Source organism: Plectrocnemia conspersa, unplaced genomic scaffold (genome assembly GCF_051122295.1).
Source record: "Plectrocnemia conspersa isolate PC_06_02 unplaced genomic scaffold, ASM5112229v1 ptg000004l, whole genome shotgun sequence".
In the NCBI taxonomy this organism is placed as follows: Eukaryota; Metazoa; Arthropoda; class Insecta; order Trichoptera; family Polycentropodidae; genus Plectrocnemia; species Plectrocnemia conspersa.
Genome location: NW_028277168.1, coordinates 18791952 through 18805670, shown reverse-complemented (window position 1 = coordinate 18805670; position 13719 = coordinate 18791952). Strand labels below are relative to the sequence as shown.

The 13719-nt window shown below is 31.2% G+C and overlaps 2 protein-coding genes and 1 long non-coding RNA gene across 4 annotated transcripts in view; 1 reads left to right on the top strand and 2 right to left on the bottom strand.

Annotated features, from left to right (window-relative positions):
* Nucleotides 1-13719, bottom strand: part of LOC148236158 (uncharacterized) — a 502848-nt gene that overhangs the window by 248384 nt on the left and 240745 nt on the right. The gene's annotated exons all lie outside the window — the stretch shown is intronic.
* Ssl1 (general transcription factor IIH subunit 2 Ssl1) lies at nt 4041-10054 on the bottom strand. Its single transcript, XM_088184513.1, has 9 exons — nt 9978-10054; nt 8962-9163; nt 8758-8897; nt 8294-8456; nt 8131-8229; nt 7897-8072; nt 4575-4715; nt 4401-4509; nt 4041-4237 (listed from the first exon to the last, which is right to left on the bottom strand). Exons 1-9 carry the CDS (start codon nt 10052-10054, stop codon nt 4079-4081), a joined length of 1266 nt encoding a protein of 421 aa, XP_088040639.1. The 3' UTR covers nt 4041-4078.
* Nucleotides 10320-13440, top strand: LOC148236176 (salivary endonuclease-like). 2 transcript variants are annotated; one of them, XM_088184101.1, is made up of 7 exons: nt 10664-10718; nt 10789-10939; nt 11313-11503; nt 11562-11853; nt 12120-12433; nt 12499-12654; nt 12731-13440. In XM_088184101.1, the coding sequence occupies exons 2-7, from the start codon at nt 10804-10806 to the stop codon at nt 12977-12979; spliced, it is 1338 nt and encodes a 445-aa protein (XP_088040227.1). In that variant the 5' UTR covers nt 10664-10718; nt 10789-10803; the 3' UTR covers nt 12980-13440. The 2 variants fall into 2 exon arrangements, with proteins under 2 accessions (XP_088040228.1, XP_088040227.1); XM_088184102.1 differs by lacking the exons at nt 10664-10718; nt 10789-10939 and adding an exon at nt 10320-10422.

The window sequence follows — 13719 nt, the reverse complement described above, 5'->3', positions numbered from 1 at the left end:
GTTTTATAAGGACTTTTCAACTTTCGATTTCAAAGACAATCTGTTTGGGTGACATTCGTCTGAAAAATTTAAAAGTTCAAAAGATTTAAAAAGCCCCAGAAAAATCATATATAAAAAACCAATGTAAATTATTATTTTCTTAAAAAGGGGCATCTTTTCTTAATGACGAATGCTTATCTCTAACCGGCGCATTAGTTTAATGATTAAAATTCACAATTATTTGAAGTTGGCTAAAAAAAGCTCATTTTTGTTAAAAAGCAAAGAAATAATAAAAAAATAATTTAATAACTTAAAATTCTATAAAACAAATATTTTAAGCAAGCATATATTCATCTGCATGTATCCTATACAATTACTCAGTAGAAAGCGACAGTCGAACAAAGGTGCTTTACAAAATAAAACATGTCAACACTCAATAATTTAAAAAGCGACTGAACTTACAATGGCCAAGCAGATTATAATAAATATATTTTTTTTCAAATAAACAAATAAACTTAATATAAGAAAAATGAATATATATACATAATTAATATACAATACTTAACCAAGCAAAACATATTCTGCGGTGTCTGGCAGATCTCCCAAAGACACCGCAAAAGACACATTAAGAACTTATACATTGAAGGCGAATTGACGTATTGTTTGTTTGTAAGATGTTTTTAAAACCTTCACCTCGGCAACACTTCATGTCTAATCGGGTAAGATATTTTAAGTTCTCACGAATTGAACCAACCGCAGCCCACAACCTTGATCATTGTCATTGCGACCAATGAACCTCGCCGATTTATAGTTGCATATGTCACAATTTAACTGTCTTTGTATTAACACAGTTGCCAAAAACGAAGATTTTACAATCTAATCGTATAAAGCGTAATCATTGTCACTGAGAGTAAGACCGTGTAAAACTAATTAATACACAGTGTTCATGGACATTTAGATTTTCATTTCATTGAATAAATCACACAGTTTTTGCCATCTCGTTTAGTTGACAATCTACGAGTTTACTACATACATATTTACTCATCAAATTCCATTTATTAGATGCATTATTGCTCAAGTAAACGTGAACAAGGTTTCACCATCTCCTTAATACTAAGCTTTCATGCCAAACGACCAACGCCAGATTTTTATCCTTTCTTCTAGATTAGTCGCTTTTATATGATTTAAAATATAAAAAAAATAAGAACCATTGGTTGAATTCTGATCAAAATTCACATCGTTAAAATATACGCGGTGCTGTAAATATTGATAATAAGACATACATATGTCTAAAATGTGACAAGCTATCAACTCATTAACTAAACAACTATTAAATATTTTATTTTATAGATAAAGTTAGTAATAGATAGCAAATCAGAAGCAAAATGTTTATAAAGCAAATTTGGTGCGTAATATCAGATATATCTAGCTTTTAAGTAAAAACGCTCGAGAAATACTGATTTGCCATTTGATTAATTTTCAGACTGTTATCTGTATATCTAATAGGAATATTTGAAATTTAAATCTGAAATAAGTTTTAAAATCATTATTTTTTGAAGGGTATAATACATCTTTATATCTATATATAAATGTTAGTAATACACTACTTCTGAATACTAGGTGTAATATCAGATACATATGTATGTGACGTTACTTGTTAGAATCTTGCGGTCGCGCGTTTGTTTTTATTTTGAATACAGAGTTATTATAGACATGTGTTGTTGTTGTAGCCTTGTCTGCGTTATGTAATCTCTAATCGTCTCTGAAGATCGGGTCGAACTCTTAGATTTCGGACTTCAAAGCTGACCTCTCTTGTGTCCCAAGTCGGAAGTATTTGGTTAAAGTTCTATAAGGAAGTGTAAGTGTATTACAGTATTTTCTTGTGAGTACACTATGTTTGCGCTTATACTCATTTGGAAATTGGAGAGATGTTTCGCCTTTTCCTACTCCTAACCCTCGACCAACGCGATGCTTTAGGGCGAAAACAGTGTTATCGTCTACTACTTTTCTTATAAGAATCATTTTTACGTAGCAGCTGGGGATTTGGCAACACTGTCACAGTACACTTGTAATTCGGATACATATCGTTTGATTTTCATCTATTTTATCGGTACTTGTATTGATATCTTTAAGGATTGCTAGCTTTATTTTGTGTTTATTGTTGTGACCCCGACTATCCTTTATTTAGATGTATTTGGAAGTAGCCCTAATCTATTCAAATAAGCAATCGTCACGTGCGCTTGTATTACGCTTTCGTGATGATACTTTCTCTGTATGTCACAATTATTTTATTACGCTTTTAACAAGTAATTGCGACAAGCTTATTCTCATACTAAAATGGTGATTCAGACAAAATATATATCAAGCGTGTCACAGTTACTTAACAAATATACATTAGTAGTGATACTCTCCTTATTATTTTTGATTGATAATACGACACAATATTTTATGTATGTATAAGTTATATTAAAATACTGTCACAATTCTGTTATTTTTCACCAGTGTCCTCACAGTACTCCTCACCCAGCAATTGTAGTATTACTTAATTATACTAAGAGGAGACACTACTGCTTATAACGTCACCTGGTGTGAACCATGTGACGTTATAAGCAGTAGATTTGAGTGTCTTGATGAAGAACCGGGCCTCTAAGCTATGCTAAACTACGACCCACGAAAGATTTATTCACATCTCTAAGAAATCCATAAACAGTAAACATAAACTCCAGTAAATTTTTAAAATTGACAGAGAGCAATGAAAGTAATTATCATCCAGATGTACATGTAGTTTACATATACTTATGCACATATTTTTTTATTTGGTCTGAATATTTTTTTATTTGGTCTGTTATACATTTTTTCAAAATGTTAATCAGGCCTGTTTCTTGAAAAGTTTGGAAACCTCTAGTATGAATTATAAGCACTTTTTATGTGTGGCCTGTATACGCAGCGAATTATTACAGGATGAAATGTGATCGCGAATGCAGTGTGACAAAGAACTCCCTACTAGAAATTCGTTACCCTGTGAATTTAATAAAAAAATCATAAAATACTACTCTAGCTCTGTTTGTGTTCATTACATGTTGAATAATTTATATCTGAGAGAAACCAATTTTATTAAACTAGTCTTATTTTGGAAAAACAAAAATAGAAAATAATAAAAAATAACCAAATGTTATCCTGTTATTTTTGTTAGTTTGCTATAACTTTTATTGGAAAATTTTACTTTTCAACATACTTACATACTATATAATAAATAAACCATACAAAATGGACCCAATATAGATTCTAAAAGATACTACAACAATGTTGTATAAAGCAAATACATGATAAACCGTCTTTATTATGTTAATTGCTTCTTATCTTAATTATATCATTGTTGCAATTTTCTCAGTTGAATTTAAAGAACTGTCTGAATATGCAGCATAGTTACGAATTTTTTAATAAAATATTTACTAAAACCGATTTATTAGTTTAAAACATATAAAGATCATCAAAACACTTTTATAATTATAAATTTACTAGCTAATCAAAGTGTAAGTAAAGTTAATATTTACTCTCTCGATTAAAAAAAACAAATATTCAATAAGCAGCAAGGTTATCCTAAAGGTTTGCCAAGAACACATTAATCTTATCTTTATAGATTGAGATAATACGATCATGTATAAATATTATTCTTAGTGTTGTATTCAGGGCTGTGGATTCAGAGTTGGGGTCGCGGAGTCTTCAAAAAATCGACCAATCGACCAATATTTAGTGCATTGAACACGACTCTCGTGTTCATTCAAACATTGTAGCCATACGGTCGACATGGGAGCGTGACCAAAAATTATTTAGCAGCACTAGTGATGTTTGCATTTTATCTCAACGACACAAAATATTCAGTTTCAATTTTTACGTCGGTAAAAATTTAAACGACTCCACAGCACTGGTTGTATTGCAAAAAACAATGATTATTAAGATTTTAATCAACAATAATTATTAATTTGCGAAACTCATAAACATTCATGATTAATCATCATCAATCATCATATAACGTATGAGTTAAATAAATTTCGTAGTACTTTTAGTTTCAATAATTTTTTATTGCAATTTTCGTACATTATAAAATTGTAATGGTAGGGAATTGTGGCGCATTTGTAGGCTGCGCCGACGTTTGAGCTGGCAGAGAAGCACATCCAGGGCACACGTGAAGGCTCTCGTGCACAAAAAGATCGCAGTCGCAGCAGAAGTAACGATAACAGGAACCGCATTGGTATATCTGAATAAAAAGAAACAAATTATCACAGCTACAAATTGATATGCATCTATTATAGTGAATTGAAGATAATTGAAATGATTGTCAATGGCTTAGGTCAAGTGATGGTAATGCACATTGAAATGGACAGAATTATTTATGCGAGTTATTATTCAAGGGTACGTACAAACTTTTCCGACTCTTCAAACTCTTTCAGGCACGCATAGCAATAATTGACTTGTTTGGTGTACGGTAACTCGCTGTACGGGTCAACAGGAAATAGATGATGATATGACCTAAAAAAAAATTGTCATAAGTGTGATTTGATATTTTTTAAATGTGTATAATTTAGTAAATATACCTAGCTAGATGTGGCGCCGATGCCAAGGTTAAATCACACGTTCGACATTGAGCTGGTAGTTCGCAATATTTACTGCGGCACTGAGGACATAGATGACCACCGGTGGAAACTTGACTAGGTTCTTCAGAATCTTCTAAATGACTGAAATTAATTATGATATTGATTCATTTTATAAATGTAATGCATCCTGTATATAATTGACATTAAGGGTTATTATAAAAAAAAAAAACAAATAAACAAATAGAAAAAGTAAAAAAGTATATTACCAAGAATATGAGTTGATTCAAATAAAAGGAGAATTCTAAAACTTTTTAAAACGGTGCAACAAATCAGCTTTAGGGTAAGAGTGATACTACGAATGTGCTTAATGTTGGGCGAAAACTACCGTAAATTTTATCAGGAAGTATTTGCAAAACATTTGATAAAGGTATACATGTGGTAGCTTATATGATGGGGAACCCAAAAGTAACGAGACTCAGGCTGTAGATAGGATGGACGTTAGACGAACGAGTTCTGTGTGGTGAGGAGTTGTAGAGGGAACAAGTATGAGTCAGCATGTGATGATCGCCGTAAAAGCATCCGCTCGTACGTAGCTTTTTTTATACCATGACAACACGCATTTAAGAAGAGTGACGTTCTCTGATAAAAGCAAAATAAATAAATATGGGTCATATGGCTGCTCTACATTTATTGTCAAGGTGGCGAAAGATACAGTGAAAAATGTCTCCAGGCATGTGTGCGAAATCCAGAGAACCATACAGGCTCTTTATATTCCCATATAGCACATCCCCAATTTACCGTGTTATTGGGGGTCTATTGTATAGTTTTTTTTAATTAATAGGTTTCACTTATATTTTTTTATACTTTTCAATAGATTTCGTCTTTTGAAAGAGTACTTTGTTTGTAAGTAGATAATCATACATTTGAAATCATAGTTTTCAATGCACTGTAGAATACTTTTAGCAGTATCCACTGAAAGTCTATTTCTTTCGTCAGTCCATTGAATCTCCGTTAATGAGAATATTCTCTCCACGTTACCATTATGCCCTGGTATGGAAAAATTATACTCGCACATGCAATATAAATATTTATAGTGTACGGGAAATTCCATTTCTATTTTTAAAAGCATAGCTATTTTTTATTCCACTCTGGAGATTGTAATTCATTTTGCAATTCTTCAGAGGCTACGGTGTTTTTAAAAGTTATTTTTTATCACATTCATCGGTTCTTCCTATACATTATTATAATCAAATTCATTTAAAAACTGTTTCCTGCCATTATCATACTAACCGGCTAACAAATTCACAAATTAATTTACTTTTTCAAGCATCATGACGTCAATGGCGATCTTCGTTAAAATTTATTTTATATGATGACAAACAACGATATATGTATTGTCGTTTAGTATCCAAAGGGTTAATATATTTTTTAATGTAGCAAATTGATTGAATAAAGCTGCCATTTATTACAATATTTTTTGTTTTCAAATATTCAACTGTTTTTTCAACATATGGCCATTTTGGTATATTTTCCAATTTCATCCAGGACTGAACACTGAATATTTTTTTAACGGTATTGTCCATTGTTTCATAAAATATTGCTACTTCTTTATTAAATCTATCAATTCGTACTTTTGAAATTAATCTGTTTTCTTTGTATGTATTTAAAGCCGATTTAACTAGAGTTGGTAAAAATTTAATTTTCGACTCTTTTATTGAAATATTCCCAATTGAAACTATAACATAACTTCTACAATTATTACTTTTATCTTCTATTTTTAAAATATGCGAATGAAAAGTGCTGTTATTACTATGAAGAAACCAAAGATAGATTTCATTCATTCTAATTCATTCCAAGAGGATTGTTGAAAAAATCTAATAAAGCCTTTGGTGCTCTTTTAGACAAAAAAAGGCCTTTAACCCTTTGAGTGGTGAGTTAATTTTACGTATTTTCCCATAAGTATTTTTGTTGTTTAAGTGATTCTCAACATCTCATTGCTTTGATTTATTTAACTACTTTTTTGTATTAGTATGTTTTAATAATTTATTTTAACACTTTTAAAGTATTAAATTTCGTTAATTTATTTTTTAATTTAGCTTTTTTTTATATCAATTTGGAAGCTCTCAATATTTTTTATTAAATTAATATAAAATATTTTTTGTTATTATCTTTTATTTCGTACTGTTTTATTTATTATTGTGGATACCATACAGGCTCTCATTTGTGGGGGACCTTATTCTTGAAACTCCTGTAATTACTGTGACCAAAAGTGATTATTTAACAATAGTGCGATTACACAACTGCTTTCGTTACGACTAGAACTAAAGGGTTCCCTCATAAATAACACGCAAGGATTCTCCGGTGCATTGAATGAATATTTTTTTGTTCCGAAATGGCCACGGGAAGTAATGTATCACCGGAAGACAAATAGCACCATAAGGTCACAATATTTCCGTTACACAATCCATCGATCTCGGAGATATTCTTCCATCAGAAATCCTTCGAGCAAAAGTCACTTTTGCTTTCGTTGCCACCTGCCAAAATTAACATTAGCATTGACGCCTCCAAATCTAATGTATTTTATAAATTCTTTTAACATTTGTATACAAAAATTGACCACCATATCCGAAAGTTCTCCCCGTCAATTTGAACAATTTTTCATTAATCCTATCCTGGAAAAATATTGGATTACAAGTGCAAGTATTTTTAAATCTCTGTGGTTACTAGTGACAGTGCTAATATTACAAAATGAGCAACTTGAAGTTCATTACGAATGAGGTTCGAGAACTTGATTAATCAAACAATTTGTTTTGGCTGAAGAATGTTGTGTCGCAATTTTAGAATCGTACACTTTTGGTTATAATTTGTTAAGGTAGTCTGTAGAAGCAAAAGATTGATGTTTTCTAATCATATGGTATGCGAAACACAATTCGGTCGCGGTTATCTTTTCTTCTGCTGTGTTATTTTGTTTTACAAATTATTCTGTAACAGTTTTATACAGAGAATTATAAATCAATTGCACGATACATTTTAACTGGTCTAGTTCATGAAATTAAACTTATACTAGTGAAAATATAACTTTAATGAAAAATACATATTCATTTTAACCGTCCATTTGCTGTTCAAATCCATTTTAACCTAATGAAAGTTCTGAAACTGATTCTAGTTTTTGATTAAGACCTCAAGGTGTCGAGCAAAAATCCAACTTTGGATTTTTGCTCGGGTTTGAGATTTACAGTTTAATTCAGGGTTTGAGATTTACATAAGGTAATGCACAACTATTTTTATTGTTAATAATAAGTAAATAAATGAATAATTTTACCACATGCAAACCGTCAATAGAGGGTCTTTAGCATCATTTTCTTCATCACCAGGGTGCATCGGACCCGAATGAGGAAAGCCCATCTTTACAAGGCACGCCGAAGTGGATTTAGCATTACCTGGCGGAGGAACATGAGCCAATAGATGCGATCTATAGTGGCAATCGTCTAAAATGACCTATACAAAAACAATTGTAATACCGTATACAATTTTTAATTTACAAATGACTACATACGCCATAAGTTCCGCCAGTTTCTTGGCACAATTGCTGACATACTCTCACTTCTGCTGCCAAACCGATAACCGAGCAACGGATACCTTCTGTTTTTAACGTCTGAAATAAAGAAAAGATTTATTGTATATGTATAAATAATAATATAAAGATGAAAAAAATATACTTGTATTGTTTGATGTATGTCTGTCGGATCGCATGTTGTAAGACTAGCACTCAATATTAAAATTTCTCTACAGGCATGAGCAGGTAGTTGGCGTAGCTGACGTAAGCACATTTCCAATGCGTTCTGTATAGAAGGCTCGCCTACTAAATTTGCGTTATTCAAACTGAAAAGTATTGATGTAATATTAAATATATTGCGATGCTTTTTATAACACTGGTTAGGGTGTGGCAATATATCGCTCGTATATTGTATATATACATATGTTATGAGTATGAAAGATCATGCATTTAATGTAAAGTTTACAATGTTTTTGCCATTTGAATTTTGGTAAATTTTCCATATTAAAAGTTACATTCTGGAATCGAAAGGTTTAAGGAATATTATTAAGAAACAAAATTACACAATGTATGTCATTTTAAAAGCACTGACGACATAACCAAAGGTTTAATTAAATATTTTAATACCTTTGTAAGACTCTCACATGGCGTCGAGCATTACCACCTAACGGACTTATCCTCTCAGCACGTTTATTTTTCATAGCTATAATTCCGAGTTGTCCGAGTGGATTTTGATCGAGAAGTTCTTCGACGAACTCTTCCAATAGCTAAAATAAAATAAAATTCAATATTGATTTATCTATAATAATCACACAAAGTTAAAACGCATACTTTTATAGTACAAATGAATCTCGTCGGCTTTATATCTTGAAGAGCCATGGCTTCGGAAGTGTCGATTACTATGTACATGTAACGCATCATCCCCAGCCTCGGTCTTCCTTTGCGTAGTGCCATCCTACGCCTCTTTTCTCGCTGAACAATATCAGCGACTGAAGCTTCCAAGAATCCATCGTCATCTTCTTTGATAGCTTCCCTGAATTAAATAAAGATTTCATTAATAAATAATTGATTGAAACGTGGAGAAAATGACTGAAAGAGGCGATATTTGTCGGTATTCAATGATATTTTCTTGATTTAGTTATCATAATCACTTTAGATGTCTTTCATTACCTAGGCACACACTTCAGCAGAAAAACAGCAATGTTCTATTAGATTTTGTATTTCACTTATTTTTATGTAATATAAGTTATGGTGACCAGATGCCCTTCTTAAAAATTTCCAAAATGACCATTTTTTAAACTCCAGTAGCAATTTTTCCTCAAAAAAATTCCAGAGATGGTTTTGAACATAATTTTTTAAAATGACTTATTTTAAACTCCCGCAGCAATATGTATCCAAACAAAAATTTCGAGATGGCCTTTGAAAAAAAAATTCACGATGACCCTTTTTTTTAAGGCTCCTTGTAGCAATTTGTCCTTCTTTGTCCTATTCAAACAAAAATTTCCGAGATTGCCTTTTTATTTTTGGTGTCCAACTTTGATATGTTCAAAGTCACCTTACCTGTAAGGTGTTGAAATTGCTACATTAACACTTAAATATTGATATGACTAATTATCTGATCACTCTCCCATCATTTTATCGCTAAGTAAAACAACCATAAAGGTATATATATAAATTCAAAAATCATATTAAGATAGATAAGATATTTTAGAAATGTCAATTTGACATAAATAACTAACATTTGACTAGTTATTGTATCCAAATGAGCACAAAAACTGGCCCAATGTAAAGTTTAATTATTATATATTAAATTAAAGTTAAGAAATTGAAAGATTTTGAGTTTATACCAGGTTTTTTCGTAGCCGGTTTCCCAGCGATACTCGCGACCGTCTTCTTCTTCGGCCATGTTTGCAATTTTGGCCATAAGATTAAATTTGGCCATAAGAACTGTCATTTGGCTAAAAATAATATTAAAATATTTTATTTTTATAAAATCAATTATGTACGTATTTATTTTTATAAAATCAATTATGTATGTACGTATTACGTACGTAATTATGTAGGCGATAAAAAACCAAGTTTTAAAATCTAAATTTAAAAAAGTATTTATGTAACAAAACGTTGTTGGCCACTCTCGCAGAAGCTAGGGCCAAAAACAGATTAAATGTTCATAACCATTGGTTTCTGAGCGTGTCGTCGATATAATTAACAAGTACATACCAAAATATATTTGTAAAACCATAATGGTGACAATAAAAAAGATATTCGAAATTCAACATTTATTAATTTGTTGTTAGTATTATACATTTTATTTCTATTAACATGTTTTTTTATAATATAAAGCATATAACAATTGCTTATTCATATTAGTTATCGAATCCATTATGATAATCTGACACCTTAATCCAATCTATTGATTCCACAACGGGTTATACTTATCAATATGAAAAAATGAGTTTCTAGATAAAAAAATAGTTATACTTGATACCGTTATTTTCATAATTCATTAGTTATATTTTTACCTTAATGCAAAGTAAACGTTCAAAAACATATACATGTTTTTATTATATTTGTAAACATTATTTAAGGTATGCCCTCTAGTCAAGTAGTGCTATAAAAATAATATTTTACTTAAACTATACTTCAAAAATATTTTAGTAGCTTATTTTTAAAATGATTTACTATATTACATACATATTAATTATATTTGGAACTGTTGTACATGCATATCCTCAACAATTTCACAATGATTTAAAAATTGAGCATTTAAACAACAATTATATTCAAAATAATACTAAACCATTTAAAGGTAAGTGTATTATTGCAATAATAACTATATTGCTCTTACAGCCTTATAAATGTATTGGCCTACCAACTCCTCATCTTCCACTCACTATCCTTCCAACGCAGTCTTGGGATGAAAATTTAGTATACACATTGTCAAAATCTATGCTAAGGCGTCATATATGTGTAGCATTATTGTTGGCGATTCGTATTCTGTACATTGCGTTAGTTCGTAGCGTCCTCTAAAATGGCTCATTTTTGAAGAATCCCAGCGAATTGTTAAAAAGTGAAAATATCGAGATAGAAGCGAGTATTCGATAAAGCAATTTTGATTCCCCGCCAGAAAATTTTCATTTTAACATTAAATTATGAATTTAATTAATAAAATATTTTTTTAGATGGATGTAGTGTTAGAATTTCTTCTTTGACCGAGCCTCAGCCAACATTCGTTATTGATGGAAAATTGATAGCACCAATTGGAAATTCAAAATCAATTGTGTTTTCCGTTTCTGAAAAAGTTATTGCTTCATGTTTGGGAAGAAATAATGGACTGGATCACCATTCTACTAGTGACCATCCAGCAACTGCAGTAAGTTTTAGCAATTTTATATTTGGATGATAATAAATTTAATTTGATATTATTTTAGACTTTATCGTGTGTATCCAGAGAATTATTTCAATCTGAATGGTTACAAGTTCATACAAAACTTAGAGATGTGAAATGCATCTCGCATTCACCTTCGTTGGAAGCTACAGATGGGACCTGCGCTAATGGTCGAGGCTTAATCATTGCAGTTAAAGTTCAAGCTTTGAAAGAAACAAATATTGTTATATATAAGTCATGTTTTGACCAAACTAATGCTGCAGTTTTATACGTAACATATTTTCAAACACCAGAGAGTATAACAACGCAAAAGACAGAAAGACCCAGATTCAAACGTAAGTGACTATTATATTGAATTTTGAATTAATATGTGTATTAAGAAAGATGTTTTGAATTGACAACGTTTACCTCGATACTGCGCGGATTACAGAGCTGCTAAAATGTTGTTGTTGAGAGGTGAAAGAGTAAAGAAAAATAAGCGTGTCTACTGAAAGATAGTTAATGCAGTATTTACTAATACGTATCAAAGTATCCCATTTGTGTCGATCTTAAGAAGTGATTCTAACGACTTCGATCTTAAAAAAATTAAATATTCTTGCAGAAGGAGAATGGTATCCAAATTTGTCTCCCAATTCTCTTTACACAACAGATACACAAAAATCTAACGAAGCATATGAAGTTGGCGAATTGATGGCTAATGGATATTACAATGATGTGCAAAAGACCAACATAGCATTAGTAGTCGGTGAAGCGATGGCTGATGTGTATTACAAGAATACATATTTGGCACGTGGACATCTTGCAGCCAAAGCGGACTTCGTCTTATCCACAGAACAACGAGCCACTTTCAACTATATTAATTGCGTGCCTCAGTGGCAGTCTTTCAACGGCGGAAATTGGAATAGATTGGAAAATGTATGTTCATTCTTATCAAAGGTACTATATTTTTACAGTTATTTCATAATAATATTGCATTTTAGAATTTGCGTACCCGTATCAGCGTTGGAAATTTCAGAACTACTATATATACAGGTAGTTGGGGTGTATTACAACTAAAAGATTCTTCAAACGAGCTTCACGATATATATTTAAGTCCTAGGGCTAAGCAAATACCAGCTCCACTTTGGTTATTTAAGGTATGTTCCATAACAATAACTACAGACAATTTTATATTTTAAACTGGGATATGTATTATTTTATTTTTATTTATAGGTCGTACATGATCCATCGACGAATAAAGCTACTGCTTTCTTGGGTTTGAATAATCCTTTTGTAACACTTCAGGAAGCAAAAGACCTGACTTTCTGTGAAGACAAATGCATGGAAAATTCTAAATTCGAATGGCTAGAATGGGACGCTGAAAATATCAACTTAGGTTTCAGTATTTGCTGCGATGTAAACGACTTCCGCAAAGTAGTCGACTATTTACCGGATTTTGAAGTGGATGAAATGTTTTATTAAATGTAGAATTAAATTTAATAGAATCAAGTTACAATATTAATATGCATAGATAATCAACTACACTGTTTTTGCTACGGGGCCGATTTTCATAATCTCTAATAGTAATTTGTTATGTATTAATTAATTGTTATCCATTTTAATTTTATGTCTTTATAACATATGTATGTATAACGATCGCAAATAATAACGAAACGAATAGATAAAACGCCATATTTTTTTGATATCAAAATATGCGTAAAAAACATACTTAAATAAATTTGAAAAATCGCGAAGCATTTTTATTACATATTAACTTACTAATATTGTATAGAAATACAAATGCCATTATTTTTTGTATTTTTGATATTTGTTCTTTCATTTAATTGTGTTATTTTTGCTTTCGGTTATTGTGACGCATTAGGGATAACCCGATAAGACATTAATGGTTGTATTTTAATAAATAAATAATTTGTGCTCTCCTACAGTCGCTTGTTTATTTTTATTTTAAGTTATTGGTATTATAAACTATTATTAAATTCGCAACATTTTTTTAAGCACGTGCAATTTGTGTAATAAATACTTGATGTTATCGTAGCCTTGTCTGTGTCTCGCAGAATCTATCGATTTCTGGCTTTTGCTTTCTCGGTCTCGGTCGATGCTCGGTGTAACTCCGCTTGATGCGAGTTCGGATGTACTCTAATGTTTCTTGTGAGATATCTATTGGTTCCTGATGTAAGCGCAGATGGAGGTGTCTTATGTAT

Excerpts from the sequence above, each read along its gene's own strand:
- Ssl1 (XM_088184513.1), bottom strand. The coding sequence starts at position 10,054 with ATGGCCAAAATTGCAAACATGGCCGAAGAAGAAGACGGTCGCGAGTAT. Across the intron at positions 9,164-9,977 it reads ACCGGCTACGAAAAAACCTG|GGAAGCTATCAAAGAAGATG; the intron begins GTATAAACTCAA and ends TATTTAATTCAG. Across the intron at positions 4,510-4,574 it reads TCGGCGCCACATCTAGCTAG|GTCATATCATCATCTATTTC; the intron begins GTATATTTACTA and ends ATTTTTTTTTAG.
- LOC148236176 (XM_088184101.1), top strand. The coding sequence starts at position 10,804 with ATGATTTACTATATTACATACATATTAATTATATTTGGAACTGTTGTA. Across the intron at positions 10,940-11,312 it reads TAATACTAAACCATTTAAAG|ATGGATGTAGTGTTAGAATT; the intron begins GTAAGTGTATTA and ends ATATTTTTTTAG. Across the intron at positions 12,655-12,730 it reads CTCCACTTTGGTTATTTAAG|GTCGTACATGATCCATCGAC; the intron begins GTATGTTCCATA and ends TTTTATTTATAG.